Genomic DNA, 21,908 nt, shown 5'->3' on the forward strand with positions numbered 1-21,908 from the left:
GCTTCAAGAATTTAGTGTTATTAATCCCAAGCAAACCAGTACCGGAAGAGACATATGAATTACAGCTAATAAAATTACGCGCTTTACAATATAGATATAGCTAATTGTTGGAAAAATGAGGTGGCACGTAACGTAATAATTTATTCCCTCAAAAATCGCGGGGTCCTTTTCCCCAAGAACTCCCTAGAGTTCTAAATAGAAACTTTCATAAAGACAGGTGTGCCGACAAAATTTCTCTTATTCCTGCCTACCAGAATTCTGATCCAAAAGGCGATGTTATCGCTGCTTTATTACGAAGGGAGAAACAATTCAGGATAATTAGACAATTGAATTATGTGACCGTGGTCACGGTGCATTTCAGTGTGTGCTGTTATCGCCGGTTACACTAAATAGAATCCTGTAGTTTGGCTTTTAAATGTTCATACAGGTTTGAATAGCGTAAGCTGTCAGAACTCAAATATGAAATAACAGAAGCCAAATTTTTAAAAAAGAGTTTGCGAGCGTTAATCAAATTATAATATTCGATACGTTGTTGTTGACGTCTTTCGTCACGAGCTAATAACTTTTGTCAAAATTTTGGCCTTTTAAAATGTTTAAGGTATTAATCGGTGTGGTCTTAAAGCTCTGTCTACTATATTTTCTATTATATTTTTTACTTAAAATGGTTAAAATCTAAGATTTATTGAGCTACTTATATAAAACGGTCGGAGTTTGCTCAATGAACTAATTTGCATAATCGGCTGTCACGCTAGCAATATCGCTAAAAGTTCGAAGTCACCTCGGCGAAGAAAATCAATAAGTGCAAGATGTTTTTATATTTTTCTGCAGCCAAATATCTTATTAGCAGAAATCAAGCGGATTTTTTAACGGTCTGGTCTGGACTTGAGCAATATCAACCAAGAAAGAAAGAGTACTTTTAACCAATTTCAGAAAGCTGACCAACGAGTGTTTTTAAATAAACTATGACGAGCCTCTGAATAAACGAATATCAAAATTGAAATGTATTTTATACACCTTATATATCACACACTTTAATAATACAAAATATTTTTTGCTGCATGCGGTGTGATACGAGGACCGGGCTATTCTAACTTATGAAATTTTCGATGTCGCAAGAGGTCAAAAAAGGGCTTTTTGCAGCTTTGACTTTTGAGAGCTCTAAAAATTTTATTTTAACGTATTTCCAGAAACTAATGTGGTTTTATTTACTTGTTACCAAAGAGAGTTTATTGGGCAAAGTTTGAGGGAAAACTTTTTTTCCGATGCGAAATGCTCTGGACCGCTCTTACAGAGATCACCTCTTAACTAATAAGAGTGACTAGCATCTAATTTCTCCTTACAATATCACCCCCGAATCACACATTAAGGTCATGAGAATAAAGGAAATGATCACCCACAAAAGAAGCTTTTGATCGGTGAACAAATTCTCCTGGTCAGCACCTTAGGAAATGTAAAGAGAAAGTATGAGGAATGCGCACATTGATGTTAGCTTGTAAAGGGTTAACAGCTGTAAATAAATTACCTCATTTCTGCTTGGCTTAGTTGGTTCGTAGTTACAGGAAGCACTATACGAGTGATTATCAAAATCGGACGACCGCGAAGCGGGAGTCAGATTTGTTAATCAAGAGTATTATTTCAAACGGAATCGGACGACTCGGATTCCTGTTACCAGGTAATAAAAATACGACAAAATTTGAGAAAGAAACTAGACATCGCTTGTATTTAACTGTCGATCACTATTTCTCTGGTCTGTCGAAGCTCTTAGAAAACCAGTCACAAAATCAAATGTGGCAAAATCAATCAAATGTGAAAATTTGCTTTGACTAATGATTGGAGAACCCAGCAGATCAAAGAAACATTAAATGCTAAATGACAGTGGCATTGACAAGGTCATTAGATCGAAAATACAAAGATCTCTCTCTATCAACCAGCTGAAGCAAATTATTTTGGTTTACCCGCAATAGCGTTGTACTTCAATAAGACACGATACTTTGTCTCTTGCGTTAATTACAAATGTTATAGTGGTCACCTTAGCACTTGCATCTCAGCCCACATCTCAAGTTCTATATTGCATCTATGCTGCTTACCACAGCACCAAGGTTAACGATGATCTTTAAACATACGTGCTTTAGTCAGAGTTTCACTCAGATTGACTATTTTTTTTTTCAAAAATGCACTAATCGTACATTATTTTGTTTTCCTTTCATGGTAGGGTGTTGAAGTGGTGTTAACATAACTTACCTGAGGCATGGAACAAATTTTGTTCCACCTGTGCCAAACTAAAAGTAATCCAGGGTGCTTTGTTTTCAGATCAATGCTCTTAAACGCAACATCGTGACTTGGAGCTCGCCGAAAAGCAACTTCTTCCTGTAAGGCTGAGTTCAAGCACATTCAAGTTATTAACCCTTGACATCCTAATGTTTGTGTGCATATTCTCCTTAGTGTCCTCTTTACATTTGCTAAGGTGCTGTAAAGAGATTTTGTTTAACAATCAGGAGCTTTTCTATTTGGTGATCATTTTTCCTATTCTTTTGGCCTTATTATGTGATTCAGGGGTGAAATTGTATAGAGAAATTAGATGCTACAAATTCTTAGCGAGTCAAAGGGTTACGGATCGTTCGTAAATTACTCATTCGTACATTTTCTATTTGTCTCTTGCACATCAAATCACCATGTATTAGAAATTATAATTTATCATGTTCCACTCGTCCTAGTTCTGCGTATTTTAGCATCTTAAAGTGTTTTTACCCATTTTTTGTTCTCTATATTTTTGTCTTCTGTCACTTTCGAAATATTTCTTTTTCCGTGCCTTTTTCACGTAGAAACAAGAGGAACTGAAGAAGCTGATGCGACTTTCACAGGAGGAGAAGATGAAATCATTGGCTGATTTACACGCCAAGTAAGAGAGGAACCATCCTCTGATTCCTAAGGATTCCAAACTTAAAAATGGTAGAAAAACCCCAAAGTTAATGATATAGAATGGTATGTTTAAAAACGTATTTTACCAAGGGCACATTATAGGATTTTGTTCCAAATCTCAAACCTCAGGACTGCGACTGTCTTCCACTTGATACCTGTGATTAAAGGATGAAACAGGATGGCTATGGTTATTAGATGGTTCTGCCTCGTCTAGCAATTTTGTTGCAAGACGGTTACGCTATGATCGTAGTGTGTGCCTGTGTTTGTGATTATTGCTGAATTATTCATTGTTTTCAGGCAAATGAATGAATTAAGAAAGAGCCAGGACAATCAGAACAGAGAAGAACTTAAAGTGTTGGCGCGACAACATTCTAACAAAGATGAACTGCAAAGGTTTGCCATGTTTGTCTTGTTAATGTATCCTTGATAACAACCCTATGGCAACAGAAACGACAAAGGAGTATTCACGCTGTCATGTCTTACCTCAGGTTTTTTTATGCTTGACATGACTTGTACCGTTTATTTCATTCAGTCCATGGGTCTATTTCAATTTTTTATGAACTTCGAATAAAATTCTCAATTCATCTCAGTTTGACTGATGCTTTGACTACCAGTCTGTTCGCTGTGTTCTTCACATTTGCGTCTTTTGGATTTCATTAACCCATTGACTTTTTTATTTCTCCTCTCTAGCTGCTACACATTTCCTCTTAAATCAGTTATAGGAATTTGGTGTTAGATCAAAATGACTTCTACCAGATAAGTTTGAGTATTCTTGTTTCCTGTTTGCCGGATAATGAGTGGGTATTATAGGAAGAAGTTGCGTGTTTTGATATCACTTACGGGATTTTAAAGGTTAATCAGTTGCGGAGGCAAAACAGTTGCTGCATCGCATTCGATTTTTTTGTAATTAACAAAAAAAGTTATCAGTGAATAGATATAACTTTATTTTGATAGTGGCTGCCATCGTACCTATCTGATGAATGAACTACAATACTCATTTCATTATCACACAAATTTTGTTTTGAATACCCACTGACGAAATACAATTTACTTTCACTGAACACGCTCAGTCTGCTAACTAACATATCTTTTGTTCAGTTCGAGCGAGGACAGAGCGATAGCCGCGAAAATGTCAGTCCGTTCTCTAAAAAATTTCAGAATACTACGTCTACTGTGATGTCGTTCATCGTGTCGAAGATCTTTATGAACGTTGTATTCAATGAATTATTATAGTAAAAGGATCCTGGTGTGTCTGTGGAGTTCACCAAGGCTTTTGCGGTCTCTTCGTCCGTGTTTCCGGCTTTCTTTGGCAAGGTTTTCCCAGCAACCTTGACGGAGGTCGGACAAATCGTTCCCGGCATTCCAAGGTAGTAGTACGTCTCGCGTGGTTTGAATTTATCGTGCAGACGCTTGATACGAATCCGCTGACCTCCTGCAATTCCTGGTTTTCGAAAAAGAAAGAGTTAAATAATGATTGAAAAAGAAAAAGATAAAAAGTTCTGTCGACGCTTCCTTTCACCGTTTAAAACCTTGTTCATTTGGTTGTTCCAGTGTAACACAGCTGTCCGAAAGTTGTGCATGCACGAGAGGATCAATTTTAGACGGCCGCTCGCCACTTTCCCGCGTAAAATTAAAAAAAAACACAAGAAACAACACTGTCTCACAAGATAGGCGAAAGAAGATTGAAACTTTCAGAGGAATTTTGTTAAAAGAAAGTAGAGGAAGGGAGAACTCGAAAGTTTTCGAACATAAAGCTTATTCAAGTACGGGTATCCTGTTGATTTGCTATTCTGTGTTGAGCTTTGGCAATACAAAGTTATACTCTTTATAACTATATACTGGCTTGTTGAGTTGTTCATAACTCGTGCGAGACAACTTGATTCTGACTGCCTGAATGCATGCCTCCGACATTACAACGTTGGCACAGTATGCATTCGCTTGACCACTGAATTCCTTGGTGCAGGCAACATAATACTCTAAGAGAGTTGATGTTTAGGCAATACGAGTCAATCATATGACGTTTTACATGCGGCCTTACCTTGATGACTGATTTCAGTCAGTCTATACTCGCCAGCGGTCTCTGCCTTGTTACTCACACCGTCATCGTCTAGATACAACTTGTAGCTGCTGTCTCGGCCAGGATAGATACTAAACGTGATGGGATTCACCTTGCCGTGACGATACAGCTCACCAATGTACTGCTCAACCTCACGCTTGGGTATAATGGCGCCTTCTCGGATGTAAATGGCACAGTTATCTCTAGCAGGGTCGTCCCAAGGGGCGTAGAAATCGAACTCCACCCCACCATTGACGGGATCCTCCAGTGGATACTTGTCATCTGTAAAACGGTACCACTGACCCCCAGCGGGGAGGTAGACAGCACGGCTCGTTTGACCTTTTGATACAATAACAATTAAGGCTTTTCCTCTCAGTGGTGTACAGTTGCTATGTACTTAGATGCATTGTATTAGAAAAGTACTCGGAGGGTACTCTAAAAGTGCAGAGCATTTTGGGAAAGTACTGGCCATTTTTATTAAGGGAATTTCGCTATTTTTGCAACAAGGTTATGAACAGGGTTTCTGTGTGAGGCCTGAGTACCAGATAAGGTCTACAGCGTGGAACATAAACATGGCCTTTTAAAAAGTAAACAAACCTGGATTGACAATGGGTGCCACCATCATATCTTTACCCAAGAAGAACTGATCATCCAATCGGTTGGCCGTGTAACCGTTATATCCCCACCCATGCGGGTCATCTGCGCGTGCATCGTTATAGAATTCTCCCGGTTTGTACTCATCCATGAACAGGGGCCGGCAGATGGGTTTACCTGTCTTCGTGTTCTCATACATGGCATCGTAGATGTACTGAATAAGTTTGTACCTCAACTCAATGTACTTTCGGCAGATTGTGGGGACTGGTTCTTCATAGCAGTACGGCTCTTGGTATGGCTTGTAATAGTTATCATAGTGGTTTCGAAACCAAGGAAGAAACGCTCCCATTATGGTCCAGCGCGTCAGCATCTCGGAATCCACAATCTGGCCTTGCCATGCTGCACAGAAGCCCCCAATGTCACAGCCGGAGACCGGCTGCGCAGATAGGCCGATGCCAAGCACCAATGGAATGTTCATCTGTATGAATTCCCAGTTTGATGTACTATCCCCAGTCCACAGACCAGCATAGCGATGGACGCCGACAAAGCCACCACGAGCGATGATGAAGTGGCGTTTGGTTGGTCGGAGACGCTGCAGTCCTTGGTAAGTGGCTTTGCAGAGATTGTAGTTGTACAGACAGCGGATTTTGGCGAATGGTTTCTTGTCATGATGGGTGCTTACTTTGGAGTACCTAGGAGAGGAAAAAACCGTTATCAAGTCTTAACATACAATATCATTGGACCTATGCAAACAAACAAAGAAACAAGTACTCCAAGTAAACAGAAATAACTCGTAAATCCCTGCTTTTAGCTGCCTTCTATCAAAGCCCAGCGAAGAATTTTAGTTTAAGGCAAACGATTCAAGTTCAGCGCATGGCGGTTTGGCCCCACTGCTGTCACAACACCGACCTTGACAAAAAAAATCCTTGAATGTAGCGGACTGATTTCTTTTGCCAAGATCTTTCCTTTCCTTCCGGCTGTAAGTGACCTGGTTACTAGACTAATAACAAACCTGGTTTCCTCGTTGTCACTGATCATTATATCCATAGGAAATGACAGCAGGGAACAGTCAGGCTGATGAACACTCGCTTTCATTGCTGGAGTGGTCATGTCTTGCCACACGAAGTCCAATCCCCAGTCTAACAGATCACGGTACTGCTCGCCCCACCATTTCTGTGCATCCAGCCGTCCCAGATCAGGGTAGTGTCCCCAGGTCAGATGACCGCGCCCATAGTTCACGTTACCGATGTATTCATCATGGGTGCCACTGCCATCTTCCCTTGTGTTCATCACAAAGATGCCGCCGGCTTTTCCAGTGTCCAGGGCTTTGTACGGACTGTACTCGCCATTTTCATCTGTGTTGCAGCTCACGATGGGTGTGATGTTTGTGCTGCATTTGTACCCCCAATCGTGCAAGGCATCAAACATCTCTTTAGGATCAGGAAACTTCTTTTTGCTGTGCGTGAAAGTGCGGTAGTTGTCCTGCAAATCCACATCCACATGGAGCCCGTCAATTGGAATCTTCCACTGACGGTACTTCAGCGCCACTTCCAGTAGCTTCCACTTGGTGTTGTAGTTGGGGCCATACCCTCCTTGGTGGTAGCCAAATACGTACTTTGGCTTCGGCTGAGTGCGCCCGGTCAGCTGGGTGAACTCGTTCAGTACTTCAGCCACGTGCTTACCAGCAAAGAAGTAGTAATCAAGCTCCCCGTGCAATGCTCCGAAGTAATACTGATCTCCCTGGCGAAAATTCACGAATGTCTGCGAAGTATTATCGATCAGGATTCCGTTGGCGTACGAAGGACCGGCGAATGCTCCGATGGGTTCTGGATTGTGCTCAATGAAGAACGGTGAAGACTGATATAATGGAGAATTAGGATTTAATGGCCCCTGTACCTCACCATCGGGTGTTAGATCTGGTGCAGTGTAGCCGAAGTTGTCATAGTTGAAAAATGTCATGGCAGCTCCGATCTTCTCGTTTTCCCCTGCGTATTGGCCATAGAAATGCTGTTTGGGAACACGTCTCTTGTCAAGCGTTGCACCTGCCTTCTCTCCAAATCCCAAATATTGAGCATTGGTCGGCGCTATCTTGAATTGAGCGGTAGCCTCACCACCGTCATCACGCTTCACATAGACCAGGTTGTAGTCACTCGGATCGCCGTGAATCAACTGGCCACCGCGGTACACGGACAGGGCGTATTTCTTCAAATTGACATGGATCTCGATCTTGTCAGTGCCAATCTTTAGAAATCCACCTTGTTCCTTGACTTTGATGTCGGAGGCCTCGATCCTTTCCACCTCAGTGGCTGGAGAGCGAGTCTTCACATACGGAGCTTTGGGGTCAGGGTTGAACCGCACCCGAAACATGGCGTGGGAAAGGAAATAAATGTAAACTTTAAGATCGCCTTCAAGGAAGAGGGTGAATTTATCTACCACTCCTTCTTCTTCTTGAATCCACTTCGTTACTCTGCCCAAATGAATCCAGTTCATCCGAGACTCTGGAGTAAACTCGTCCGGAGGAACGTAACGGTAATTTGCCATCTTCGAAGCAGAAATAAGTTGTGGTTGATCTGCAAAAAAAGGGAGTCAAGTACTTTGTTTTGAGCAAGAATTATCCTTAGTTTTGTTAAAATGATCATTATGATCATTTTCAATTTTCGGGAATTCGAAAAGCTGACATCTGAAGAGCTCAGCGATGTAGTCACCAAGGAAGTTTCATTAACCTTTTAATTCCACGTAGTGATTAACATGTAACTTCTCCCTATAATATCCATACATTATCCAGCAAACAAGTAATGAGAATATTCAAACTTATCAGGTTTAAGTTGTTATCTTGTTTAACACCAAATTCTCGTAACTAATTTATAGGAAAATGTGAAGCAGCGAGAGGGGAGAATTAACAATCAGATCGTGGGAGTTAAAGATAAACGAGAAATAAAAAAACGCTCAGATTCGACAGATTTGTGATTCGGGGCAGAATCTGTCTTTGCTTTGTGAGGTTGATTAATGACCACTATTGCATAACTTTCTTAGACAATATAAGAAGGACTTGATCGAGTGTCCTGTGGTTTACCTTCAGATATCCTGTGGTTGTTCAATTATCTAGCTACTTCAGAACAAGCAAAGGATTTGGTCGGTGTTCGTGCTCAGATCGACAAATAACTACCTTTCCTTCATTGATTGTTTCAACAAAGCACAAACATAGAATTTCGACCTCCTTTTAAAGAGAGAGTCACGCTCCGATTCAATCAATTTGCTATCAATGATAACAAATGCAATTTTTTTTTCAGTCAGTTATTAGGTACTGATTGTTAATAACGAATGTCTGTAGACTGTTTCAAAAAAGAACACTAATGCATCCTGTTTTCACTGCATATTTCAACCGAATTTACGTTCTCCACAAAAAGAAACGATTGTTCGTGTTCGGTCATTAATTATTCCGAGCCTGAAGTTGCATGTTCTTCACTAACACTGCATGCAAATGTGCAGCTACGAATACAGAGCTAATGTGTGGCAGAGCAGCTTCAATTTCATGAGCGGTTTCTGTTCTGGAGTCTTTCCAGGGGATGTAGTTTTTGGCCGAAAATGTACCAACTAATTCCTTTAGACGATAGACGGATGACTTACCTCTATTAAACCTGATCCCCAGAGTAGATGCACTTGAATAAGTGGAAAGCCGAGAGGGAGTGTCATTGTTAAACAACTATTTATACGAAACTGACCAATCGTACTAACGGGAACGAGTAACAAATTCCGCTTAAGCTATTTCCTATCACGCGATTGGTTCATTTTGTATGGGTGACCAAAGCAACGTAAGTAGCATTTGAAGAACTGTTCATCCTTTGTTCACAACAAACAGCGGTCTGATAGATCATGAGGGATGCACGAATTTCACACGTCGAATTTTAATGCTTTTTCGTGCTTCGGTTCTGAAAAATGTGAAATGTTGGATGTCAATTATCAGACATAGTTGTGTTTGTTTTTTTTCTTTTCGTTAAGCTAGTGATCCCAGAACAATTGGCACTGACGTAAACGTGTGGTAGACTCTTGAAAAACGAATTAATTGCTTTATAGCTCCGTGAGCAGCCTTATAGTCCTGCGAAAACGGAATTTTTTTGTTGGAATTTTTAGCAACGTAATAAATCATCTCTAAAACGAGCCCGTTGGGACATAAATAGATAGTTCAGCTTTGTTAAATTTCTTTTCATTTTGTGTATCATTCAGTTCAATATATCCTTTTCAAAATACAATACATGCAGTGGACCTAAACAGTTCGAAGTCTCGTGAATTACGTCAAAAGTTTGATGCGGTTATTACGCTTTAGCATTTGATCGTAATAATGTGGTCGTGCACAACTGATGGAAGCAGTTGGACGGTTTAATTCGCTTCTTCACTGGCGCTCCTCCAACAAGTTTGTGTCGTGACTGTCTAACTTATCTAGCTCAAAGACTTAAAAATATGGAAACTGCCTCATTTATGTCGTATTTTCCTTTATTTGCTCCTATCAGGCCAAGGTAGATGGTTAGAAATTTAACAAAAATTAGGATGCAAGGTCACGAACGAGGCTTCTTTTGAAGTCTCGCTTGAGAAGTAAACTTGAACGAATGATATTGTTACGAGCCTTTTTTTTTTCTCAAAATAGTCGAGACTACTGCTGGATATTTTAGGCTGCCCATGCAAATTTGCATAACACTCACACCTAATTATTTTTTCCACTTCACTTCGCCAGCCGCTTTCTTTTAAGAAAGGACGCAATTACCAAAAGCCTTCTGACGTTATTACGAAAAATTACATACAAGTAGAAAACGAATTTGCAAATTTTCAAAGTTTCTCTAGTCCAAGTGACTGACTGAGGTAAAAGATTACGAATTCTTTGCTTAAATATTGGTTACCCAGGCAAATTTGCATGACATTTACCTCTAATCATTTCTTTTACTTCACAAGGGCACTTGATTGTATAGCATCACGCCAGTGGCTTAACTTTCTTTCAAGAAAGGACTCCATTACCAAAAGCCTTTTAAATTACGAAAAATGGTGTACAAGTCAAAAACGGATTTGAAATTTTCCAAGTTCCTCAAGTCTAAGTGGCTTACTGATGTGAAAGATTACGAACTGAAGAAAAGAACCATTGTGGTCAACATTTCCAACACAGATGCAACTGTCTCGGGGCCGGAACCTCGCAAAGTTTTGCAGCCGAGAAAATCCACAATTTTGGAAGGTAACACCACAAGTTTTCTTGGATTTATTCGAGGTAGCATACATGAGAAGCACTAGCTATTTTTCGCCTTTTCCAAAAGAATTTCATCTTTGCATAATACTCTTTGAAAACGTCGCATCTGAATACAGGGAACCGCCCCTTGTTTCCATTTGTCATGATGTCAGCCTTGCAATTTCATCGCTGTTTCGGTCCTTTTCATAATACGTTGGTTAAAAGGTTTCCTTTGAAGTATTGCCAAAAAAATGGGCTCTATAGAATAAAACTTTCAGGAAAATGTCTGAACTTATAAATTGATTTCAGGCGTACTGAAGATCGCAAACGCGTTCACTTGCGTCAGCGAGTTCTTCAGTTGTGCAACAAAATCAACGTGCATGCCATCAGCTAGGGCCGTAGATTATACATTTACATTACACTTGTGCCTATACCAAATGCTACACATCTCAGTTTAAATTGGAAAGTCGTAAAGAATGGGTTAAAACTACTCAACTGTGACAAGAGCCTTGGTGAGAGTTATAAATAAGAATTATTAGTTATGAGAATTAATCTGGCGATCTCCGGTACAAATGCGAAAACGAAGGTTCAACGTTAATCCACAATTTTGGCAGGTAACACAACAAGTTTCTTGGATTTATTCGAAATAACATGCATAAGAAGCATTAGCTATTTTTCGCCTTTTCCAAAAGAATTTTCATTGTTTCATTGTACCCTTTGAAAACGTTACCTCTGAATACAGGGAACCGCCCCTTGTTTCTATTTGTCGTGATGTCAGCCTCGCAATTTCATCGCTGTTTTGGTCCTTTTCATGATACTTTGGTTAAAAGGTTTCTTTTGAATTATTGCCGAAAAAAATGGGCTCTATAGAATAAAGCGTTTCAGGAAAATGTCTGAGCTTATAAATTTATTTCGGGCGGACTGAAGATCGCAAAACGCGTTCGTATTGCGTCTGCGAGTTCATTCAGTTGTGCAAGAAAATGAACGTACATGCTACCAGTTATCGCCATAGATTATACGTTTACATTATGTTACAAATGCTACACATCTCAGTTTGAATTGAAAATTCGTGCAGAAAGAGCTAAAACTGCTCAACTGTGACAAGAGCCTTAAAGAAAGGTGTCAGAACGCAAGAACGACACGACATCTATAAATACATTCTAGCGATAATTAAAATTATCAGGTTATCCTTAGCATGAAGGTGGAAACGAACGTTCACCTTAAAAAAAGTCGTTGTATCTCTTAAACTTTTATTTTTCTTGCATTCCGTGTAAACAATTTTTTATGAACAGATTTATCCCTAAGCTACCAGATTAGCCTTGTTTAAGTGTTGTTCCAGTCGATCAATCAAGCTCAAATACCTATTTGAAGGACTTTTTGGTCTTGCATTATGTAAATACATACATACATACTACATACATACAAAGATAAAAACATTCATCCTTTATTTGGTAAAGGTGGTTGGTAGAAGATAGCAGCGAATGCTGATGTGAATCTGCTCTAATTACTATATAAAACTAAGTGAGTAAATAGGAAAAAATACTGAAAAAATTATATATATATATATATTTCTTTTTTTTTTTTTTACATAAGTTAAAGAATGAAAGAGGAAGCATCGATTCTCTGTGACTCTGAGATTCGCGCCTAAGCGCTCGTCAGACAGAACTTTCTGTCTGACGAGCGCTTAGGCGCGAAACTCAGAGTCACAGAGAATCGATGCGTCCTCTTTGATTCTTTCACTTAAATATCCTCAGCTCTGTTACCACAGCATTGAGCACTTTATGCCAAGGTAGACTCTACCCCCATATTTATATATATATATATATATATATATATATTTCAGAGAAATGAAAAGTGCAAGCCAGTAATTTGTTATAAAAATGAGATAAAGAGCTCCATTTTGCCTTGTGCAGTACTCAGGTTGTCCATCAGTCTCTCAGCACAGATGTGATAGTCCTCAAGTTCAGAGGGCAAGTGTAATGATTGCCAAAGAGAAATGTACTAGATACTACTAAGTAAAATAGCTTTGAAGTAGATAAATCCCAGAGTTGATCAGTCGCAGGTATTTCACACGTCAATCTTTTGCGTAGGTGTGAAAGTTATTAGTGCCGAGTCCCTCGTGCTCATCGAGGTCCCAGACGATATCAACATCGGTGGCTGTGTTCTGGAAGACGGCTGGTGTCAGCTGACAGCGCAGGACCCAACTTACCCGAAGGAAGTTCCGTTGTACAAGTCCCCACAGTTTGATGTTGGGTCCGTTGGATTTGATCCATACTCGGCAACCGGGACCATAAAGACAGACTCAACTGGTAGCACTGTGAAGAAGTTTAACATTAAAGTGAATGTGTGGTTCTGCCCGGCTAAAACCAACTGCGGGATTCACAACGTACACACTGACCCAGAAATGCTAGAGGTATTTACAAATAGTGGATTTCTTTCCCTCTCCACTCCCCCCTCCTCCCCCCCCCCCACCCCATTCTTATTACTGGGCGTGGCTGATTTTGAATACTCCCTTATTGAATGCAACTTAATCTTATTAAAAATGACAAGAATCACATACTGAAGTCTATTTAAGGCATTTCAAGTAAGTGTTCCAATAGCAGGCATAGCAGATGTGGATAGTTCAGAGAATATAAAAAATTAATTAGTTTCTTCAAAGGTAAACACTTACTTACTAGAAGAAACTCTCAGTGTACAGAGGTAAACAAGACAAGTCAACGATTGTATTTGCGTTTTTAGGTCCACACCCAGATATATGGCACAGGTAGAATGCAGAAATTCCGCTCCAATGACTTCAAAAGCATTTATGAAGATGTGCTTATGGCACCTGGATTTACCCATAATCCTTTTGCTGGCGTCAAGGACAACGGCGATATCTTCTACGGTTGGCACCAGTACTACTCTGATACTGATTGTATCTGGATGGCCATCGAATACCATCCGGCATAATTCGCTTCATACTCGGCAATCTTCGGCAAATATCGGGCCGGTTGATGACAATGTTTAAATACATCGTTGATGTTTGAATGCGATTAAAAATTCTTGAAAATCGGGTGAAAAATTACTCGCTTTAAAATGTTTGATATGTAAGTTTTTTTTTTTTCGTTAAAGTTGTTTTCGACAAGAATATAGTTTTTAAGAGACACTTCTGGGCGATGAAAAGCACGAAACCATTTACTGCTGAATGTTGACCGGGACGGGAGGGAAAAGGCTCTGTAATATTTCTACGACCCCGTCCCCCACTGGCCGTGAATTGGCGGTCAACTTTCTGTAGTCCCCTCCCTTATACTTTGTTGGCGAGAACTAATCCTCCTTCTGTCCCCCCTGAAAACCATGTAATCTCCCCAAAATTTTCCGGCCCCCCTTCCCTCCCCCCTCACACCCCGATAAACAATGACAGGTCCCTTACACATCTCCTAGCCCGGTGTACACAATATTTACTTCAAATAAAAAGTGTTAAAAAAATTTCGTTTGTTTTTTTCCTCATTCCTTTCCAAACACTCCCAGAGGTACTCGCTGGCGGGCAAATAAGCCTGATGGATATTTGTTACAGACGTTATAATGATATAAGTGTCTTTATAACACTTTATAACACGGAAAGTGACAAAGTGATTCGTCGGCAATTTTAACGTCTTTACGGCTGATGGAGAAATTTAGAAAGGTCAAATCAACTTTTAGGGTAATATTTTTTTAACTTTGAAATTATTACAACGATATTTCCCCCTCTATTGAAGTTAATTACATTTAAAATCAGCTTAAAGCTGTACAACCGATGCTTTCGGTCCTCAGAGGTAATTTAAAATTCAAATATCTTTTTTTTCAATGAATATTCATATTTGCAACCATTCTTGCACGTGGAAAGAGCTTTTGAACTACAAGAATTTTCTGCGTCGTTTCCCGCTACTCTGAGGCCAGAAAATACGGCATTTCAACATCTTAAGTTTGGATATGAACTGTTGTGTCAACGTCGTGTATTTCTCGGAGCGTGCTGACTCGTATGGCTAAAATTCGACATTGACAATTCGAAAGATGGACGTCAGTCAGTTTTGACTTATATCAAGGTAATTAACCGACCAATGACACATATTTTTGTAAACACAGTATCGCTGTTTCACGTTGGTGCTTGAACAGAATCAACTACAAGGGTCGAGTCAGTTATAAAGGAGTGGAAAGGAGTTTTGCACACAGTATAGTGTAGCACAAAATCCCTCTGGGAACTACCTTGAGAGTTGTTGATGAATGACTAGTCTTTAGGGACAGAAGCGGGAAGTTCTTTTCTGTTGCTGCATGGCAAACATTTTCATACGTTTCTCTCTTTACGTTTCAATAATAATTTCATACTGTTTATGTATTTCTGTTTTTACTTTCCGTGTAATTTGTCTTTGTTTCTCCGGTGAACAAAGATCGTTAAAATCAAATATGTTTGCTCAAAATGTTCTTCAACAAGATGTCTCCTTTTCTTTTTCTAAGACTGCTTCAAGCACGGGCTGAGGACATCGTGAAATCAAGAATGCAATGGAAGAGAAAAAGAAGGACAACCGTCGATAAGGTTGGTTATTACGTTTTGTAACTAATCAACTAATATCCCATTCACACCAGCAAAAAACGTGTTTAGTTAAACAGGGTTTAACTGAGTGAAAATCAGGAACAGAGAACTTTAGAAAATTGAATTTCAATGCACAGATTTAATTAGTATAACAAAACAACTTTAAAACGTGTGTTACGGGAAAATTTACTGATTTTTCCTTGTGGTTGTTATTCGGAACATATTTTATTCGTAAACTTTCACATTTAACCATTTCAATTATATTTTTAGTAAATCAAAAAATGTATAAAAACCACAGTAGCTTTTAGAAAAGATTTTGCTTGTTACTCGCTCTCAATATACACCTGCATGTCGGCACTTTTGTTATTTATTACATGGTTTTTTAGGTAAATATAAGTGTTAATGGTCTTCCTGGAAAAATTGGTTTTCGTGGTAGTTAGCAGCTGAGTTTATACTCGTAACGTTAATTTCTTTTCATACGATAGTTTCCACAGCAACTTTGCCTAGATAAGCATAGACTTTAAATTGCTTTTCCGTTTTTCTTTCCTAAGCTGCTCTGTTGCAATTAAGATAAGTATTATTTTCTATACCAAAGCTGTGAATTCACACCTAAGTTTCCTATTTTAATGGCCTCGAGTTTATTGCATCCGTCATTTTAATTTTGAAATTCTTTCCGTCGTAGAAACAGATGGAATATCTAGGTAGTTTTCGTTTAACTTCAAAGAGACTTTTCCGCTCCTTTGTGTCCTTATTCAAATGTTGCGATTTGTGTAACAGTAACACCTCACACCAGTTTGTTCTTAAGCAAGTACCTTGTACAGCTTTGATGATTACAAAGTTGAGTACGCTAGAGGTCATGTCGCTTGTTGAATAAAAGTCTACTGTGGAACCAAAAACACTGTCTCTTCCTTGACGTCCGTACAAGCTCACTCGAAATAGATCTCCGTGTGCCAGGAAATCGTGACGAGTTTCCGTTCTCGCTAGCCGAGTGGTCTCTACCGAGTTAATACCCCCCGTTTGTACGTTTTCCGCGGAAGTCCAGTTGTAGTCCGCAAAACCCTATCGTCACATGCGTTTTAGCTTTGTACCGTGATGAATGGGGTGTAAGATTGTTAGTCTGATCTGCAATAACCACCTGGACTTAAATTTAGCTAGGACGTGTTACATAAAATTAACCAAATTAAAATATGTCCTCTCTCTTTGATTAGGCTGTTTTTTCAGTAGTTTACAACACCGATGATTTAATGGATTATTACAATTAAACTGCTTGCGTCAAGGAAAAATCACTGCTGTCAAATACTTTTCTATTTCTTATCGAGCATGTCGTAGCCATCTGTCTGACTTGTCAAGTTACCATAGCAACGGTATAATCTGTGAAGTACTCCTTTAAAAGCAGAACTAGCTAAGAATTCCCATATCTTGCTGATTCTTTTACCACAAAATGAGTATATTGCATGGTTCTTAGTTTCTGAGGATGAAACTTTATATTTCTTGTATTTTCTTTAAAAATATCCCTGGATATCTGATGAATTTAATGCTCTAGTGTAAGTCTGAAGATATATATTGATAAATCTCTGATAAGTATTATGGTCCGGTATCTTCTTTCAAGCAAATTTTTAGCTTTTTCACAAAAAACTTTGGAGCCCAATGATCAAATGTCTGCTCTTTAAAGTGAAATAAAATTCAATATGCTGCAAAATTTTCATAACTCAATTTTCTTTCCAGAACTCTGATACTTTTGAATTTCTAACAATTTCTTTGGATTATTACTTCTGATGCACAAAAAAGCCTTGAGGCCTTATTGATAAATATCTTGTCTCTTGATGGTGGGCTCCAAAAACCTGTTTTTTTTTCTAACGTTTTCATTTGATTTTTTGCTCATCTCCGATAAAGTTATTGATATGAGAATTTTGAACCAGAGTTTCACACAAAATTCCCATTTTTTTTGCGGTTTGTTCGGTTATAAAGGATACAGTCCATTTCTCAAATAACTTTGCCATTTATTTAGGTTGGAAAAAAATAAGTATACTTCGAAAGGTGATTTTTTTCAAACGTTTGAAAAAAATTCGCCTTTTGATTTCGATATGTTCAAAGTCTGATACTTTTCTTCAAGATTTTTAACATCAAAATTCAATTAAATCTCAGAGCCTAACAGTGGCTAAGAGCCAAGTCACCGCGCTGATCGCTTTTTCATAATTCTTTTTTGTTATTTGATAAAACGTCAGCTTACTTTCATTAATCAATGAAATCTTAGGGCCTATTTTTTTTAAGTGATCTGCTCTACAGATCGTAAGGCTGAAACCAAATTGAAAGATCATGCTCCAATAAGAGATATTGCCCTAAAAATTGCATCCCGCATTCATCTCCAAAAGATTTGAAACTTCATTTGTTTAATTGAGCCCTTCAGCTGGAATTTTTTGCTTTACCAAAGTTGGTCTACAAAACTGGTTGGTTCTGCTTTATTTTGTTCTGTAATTGGTCCAGGATACTCGTGCAACTTTCTCAACCAATCAAATGCAAAACTGAAACCAATCACGACTTGGTCGCCCGCGTTTTCCCGCGCTTTAGACGGTTTGGTTGTTTTTACTTCTCATCGGCCCTTAAAGGAAATATATTCTGATTGAATGTTGTGATTATTTTGGTTTTGGTTTTATGACCCTCAATGAAGCGCTCTAATGTAGTTTCCTTTTACCTCAATCTAAGTTTGAACTGTCAATTCAAAGATGCATACTGAAAACGGATGGAATTCGTCAGAGCAGTAAATTATATGATTTCTTCTTAAGGACTGTTTAAAGTTTAAAAATTCTACCGCCAATTAATACTTCTTGGCTCATACATGTCAAAGAACACCAAGATTCAAAGAACTCTTTGTAAAAATAAACTCAAATGCACTTTGTCGCAGGAATGTTTAACAGCTGTTCGTGGTTAAAAAGCATCACTCAGGTTTCTATTCATTTACATTTTCATTTAATTTTTTACCAAGTTGGGCGAACAGAAGCTTAAAAGCATGTTTAAATTTTTTAGCTTTTCTGGTTTTTCCTTTTAAAAATATGAAAAACGAAGCATTTTCTCGCGCAAAAGAACGATAAAGACGCATCAAAGGAGAGGAAAGATGATTTAGACTTATAGAAATTTTATTCATTTAATAATGCCAATCATTCAGTCATGATCTTAGAAGAATCGTTGGTGGGCACATGGTGAATTGTTTGATTTTGGCTTGACTAAAAAAATATTATTTGCAAGCTCAAAATTAAACAGTTTAGTTTAGACGCAAGAAGAACAAGAGCTAAGCTTTAATTTAAGTTCATTTTGACAACAACAGGAATTGAAATACGACTTAAACAAAACCAACATCAAATTCACCCAATTTATTCAAGTATTTATTAGCCATCGAATCGAACTGATTTATCGATAAATCAAAGTTGCGTTTACATTTGTTACTTAAAACCTCAGGATTGAAATAATAATTTTCACTCGTTCAACCCGTTACGCCCTGACATTGGTGTTAATATTCTCCACACTATTCTATCTACATCTCCTAAGGTGCTGACAAAGAGAATTTGTTTGACAATCAGGAGCATCTTGAATTGGAGATCATTTCCTTTATTCTTACGACCTATACATTCATTTAAAGGCAGATACTGTGTGGAGATATTAAAAGCCAGTAACTCTTAGTGGATAAAGGGTTAACATCGTCAAATGATTTTAAAATTAGTGTTTCTACACTTGACCGTATGGCAAAAAAAAATAAATAAAAAAGTTAAGATTTAGCAGGAGCTCATAATGGACTCCTGAATTTAGAGATTCCATACATTAATGAAGTAACTCATATTTTTATTACAGACTGACTGACTGGTGGATACCTTTGATAATGCCTCAAGCAAGAATCAAACAAGAAAGTCTGTACTTCCAAGGAAAGATAATATTTCTTCAGAGGTACAAAGCAGGTTTAGTGCACTTCTCTCACCGTGATACGACAACTCTGAGCTAAGTCATTTTCCTAAATGAAGGACTTGACTGCCAAAAGGAAGCCAATGTCATTGCGCGTTTTTGCTTAACTGAGAGGAAAAGATTTAATGTAGGTGCTAATTGAAATTTTAAATTTCCCGCCAAAATTAGGAAAAAAAAATCAGGCGGCGCTTAAATGAACGCATGCGCCAATTTTCCATATTGATTCTGTAAGTAACATCTGCTCAAGTTTTCCTGCCCAAAATACGCATGCGCCAATTTGAAAAAAAATTAAGTGAATATTATTTTCAATAAAATTGATATCTTTAACGTGTTTTCTACTTGTATTGTTACAAATAGTCAACAATTTTCTTGCGCAATCTTTTATTGTCTCTTGAAATACTAAAAAAAACACTCGTGTTTCATTTAGCAAATCATTTTATTTCTTGTAAATTCTCTCAAATTACAAGTATGTTAATTAAATAAGTGATTTTTAATTAAAAGGTGTCCAGGAAATTTTTCATATCAACACCAAGACTTTTGGCGGGAAAATTTGGTAAAATTTGAAGAGTTTCCCCTAGCAACGTTTTCGCATAAATTTTTAACAAGGCATTACATAAAATTTTCCGCCAAAAATCATTCAAACAGTATCTCGTGCGAAAAAAGTGTTAAACCAAACGCTAATTGCACTTTCGTCTCGTGAAAGATAAACTCTGGCAAATCAGATTTATTGAAATGGTTTGGACTTAAGTTTTTTTTGCACGAGATAATGTTTACTACTCAAATACCAAAAGCATCATGGCAAGTCACAGACGGGTAAATAAATATTTATCGTCGAAATTGAATCGATCGGTTTTTTCAGCTTTTTTATATTTTCAAATCCAATTATTTTGAGCCTATGACTTGCTGTGATGTTTTTTTTGTTATTACTTTGGAGAAAAAGATCTCTAGGGCAACCGATGTTCGAGTGTAACACAGGACTAAAGATTGAAAAGCACCGTTAAAATATCCACGATTTCAAATTACATTTTTGAAGCAATTTTTTTATTTTAATGGCAAACTGTTGTGGCCAGAAGAACAAACTTTTTATTTTGCATTTTTTACTTGATCAAGCTACTAAACTTTGTATTTTTGAACGAAAAGGATTAAAAATAAATAATTATTATTTCAGCATACTTTGGAATTTTTCAGCCGTTAGAGCGATGAAATTTCCCAATTAGGTACTTGGTGTTTTAAAATGAAAACCTGAAGCGATTTAACAATAAGATGATGTCAATAATTGAGGCTTACAGTTTAAATTTTATGATTGCTTTAAGAGCTAATACATTCCTGAGTAGGCCAAAAATTCCAAATTGATTCAAATAAAACGCTTTTCTTTTTCTTTTGTTTTTGGGACCAAAAGTCATCCAATAATACAACTGAATCCCAGAAGGAAATTATTTAAAATTTATTTTGTGGCAAAAGCTTTAGATCGATCAAAAACACTCTAAGTTCTTTGTAGCGCTTGCGGCGACCAAAAAATCTAAATCATAAAATTCCAAGGGGTGTCGCTCCAAGACGCGGTGAACGAGGTGTTTGGGGGCTATTTTGCAGATCGAGATTGCAGAATAACAGACCGAAGTTGACCGCTTACACGAATCTTTAATCTTGCAAGTAATCGACCACGAACAACAATCAACGATCAAAATCACAATCAATCTCACAATCAATCAATCTCACAATCAATCAATCTCACAATCAATCAATCTCACAATCAATCAATCTCACAATCAATCAATCTCACAATCAATCAATCTCACAATCAATCAATCTCACAATCAATCAATCTCACAATCAATCGTAAACTAAAACAATGTTACAACGAAGTTCTATCAATCTAATGAAATGTTGCGAAATGCATAATCAAAAATCGCATGTAAAAAAACTGAGCCTTGACGTCAATAACGAAATTAAAATGACAATGAACAATACAAATAAACCAATGAAAACTACGTTAAAGTACAAAAGTTTCGGTACAAAAATTACAAGAAAGTTGGTGGCTGGTTAGTAGCCCATCTTTCTTATCAACATGGTAGGCGTTCGCCTGTATCTGATATAATTTTGGAATTTTTCGAATCAATTGAAAATACGGCAATACAACAAAATATCTGCTATACTTTCGCCTAATGTTGGAAAACGAAATTTAAAACACAGTTACAAAGGTACTTACATGTTGGTCCCGCTTGTGCCAATGGTTTAAGAAACGAGAAGACGAAAGTTCACCAAGACTACTCAAAAACTTACGAAGAGCTGATCACAGGGACGCTAAACTCGCTTTTATATGCGCGTGGTGACGCTGAAATGTCCGATTACAAAACCAATAGAAATATAAACAAACAAATGGCATTGTAAGTATGTTCGTATCTAGGATCATTCTGAAATTGGGCTCCTTATTAAACTAATCAACAATCAGTTAAATGAAAGTGAGCCTTCTGGCTAGTGTCCTTAACATTTATTATTAATGAAAACGTTTTGACTGTCTTTGAAGCCACAAAATCAGTAATTTTACGAACAACGCAAACATATTTTGGTAAATTTTTTCTTTGCATTCCTGTGTTACATCGAATGGCAACACAAAAGATCTTTGTAATAAAATA

General features: G+C 37.9%; 2 protein-coding genes and 1 long non-coding RNA gene across 5 annotated transcripts; 2 read left to right on the plus strand and 1 right to left on the minus strand.

Annotated features, from left to right (window-relative positions):
* The first annotated feature begins 2,273 nt into the window (after positions 1 to 2,273).
* LOC136277667 (uncharacterized) lies at positions 2,274 to 3,313 on the plus strand. Its single transcript, XR_010715956.1, has 3 exons — positions 2,274 to 2,369; positions 2,823 to 2,899; positions 3,217 to 3,313. It is a non-coding gene; the product is annotated as an uncharacterized lncRNA (long non-coding RNA).
* A 526-nt stretch (positions 3,314 to 3,839) lies between these two features.
* Positions 3,840 to 21,612, minus strand: LOC131775150 (alpha-glucosidase 2-like). Of its 2 annotated transcripts, none has more exons than XM_059091239.2 (5): positions 21,482 to 21,612; positions 6,582 to 8,139; positions 5,573 to 6,261; positions 4,958 to 5,314; positions 3,840 to 4,360 (listed from the first exon to the last, which is right to left on the minus strand). In XM_059091239.2, the coding sequence occupies exons 2-5, from the start codon at positions 8,108 to 8,110 to the stop codon at positions 4,074 to 4,076; spliced, it is 2,862 nt and encodes a 953-aa protein (XP_058947222.2). In that variant the 5' UTR covers positions 8,111 to 8,139; positions 21,482 to 21,612; the 3' UTR covers positions 3,840 to 4,073. The 2 variants fall into 2 exon arrangements, with proteins under 2 accessions (XP_058947222.2, XP_058947221.2); XM_059091238.2 differs by lacking the exon at positions 21,482 to 21,612 and adding an exon at positions 9,197 to 9,338.
* LOC131775152 (uncharacterized) lies at positions 10,276 to 13,839 on the plus strand. 2 transcript variants are annotated; one of them, XM_059091240.2, is made up of 4 exons: positions 10,276 to 10,423; positions 10,514 to 10,787; positions 12,869 to 13,191; positions 13,518 to 13,839. In XM_059091240.2, the coding sequence occupies exons 2-4, from the start codon at positions 10,601 to 10,603 to the stop codon at positions 13,725 to 13,727; spliced, it is 720 nt and encodes a 239-aa protein (XP_058947223.2). In that variant the 5' UTR covers positions 10,276 to 10,423; positions 10,514 to 10,600; the 3' UTR covers positions 13,728 to 13,839. The 2 variants fall into 2 exon arrangements, with proteins under 2 accessions (XP_058947223.2, XP_058947224.2); XM_059091241.2 differs by having other exon boundaries at positions 10,298 to 10,787.
* Positions 21,613 to 21,908: the final 296 nt, after the last annotated feature.

This window comes from Pocillopora verrucosa, chromosome 13 (assembly GCF_036669915.1).
Source record: "Pocillopora verrucosa isolate sample1 chromosome 13, ASM3666991v2, whole genome shotgun sequence".
Taxonomy (NCBI): domain Eukaryota; kingdom Metazoa; phylum Cnidaria; class Anthozoa; order Scleractinia; family Pocilloporidae; genus Pocillopora; species Pocillopora verrucosa.

What these genes read in the sequence shown, in the direction of transcription:
- LOC131775150 (XM_059091239.2), bottom strand. Translation starts at nt 8,110, where the DNA reads ATGGCAAATTACCGTTACGTTCCTCCGGACGAGTTTACTCCAGAGTCT. An exon ending in GGCACCCATTGTCAATCCAG is followed by an intron (nt 5,315 to 5,572) that starts GTTTGTTTACTT and finishes TTGTATCAAAAG; the next exon opens with GTCAAACGAGCCGTGCTGTC. An exon ending in GACTGAAATCAGTCATCAAG is followed by an intron (nt 4,361 to 4,957) that starts GTAAGGCCGCAT and finishes TTCGAAAACCAG; the next exon opens with GAATTGCAGGAGGTCAGCGG.
- LOC131775152 (XM_059091240.2), top strand. Translation starts at nt 10,601, where the DNA reads ATGGTGTACAAGTCAAAAACGGATTTGAAATTTTCCAAGTTCCTCAAG. An exon ending in AAAATCCACAATTTTGGAAG is followed by an intron (nt 10,788 to 12,868) that starts GTAACACCACAA and finishes TCTTTTGCGTAG; the next exon opens with GTGTGAAAGTTATTAGTGCC. An exon ending in CTGACCCAGAAATGCTAGAG is followed by an intron (nt 13,192 to 13,517) that starts GTATTTACAAAT and finishes TTGCGTTTTTAG; the next exon opens with GTCCACACCCAGATATATGG.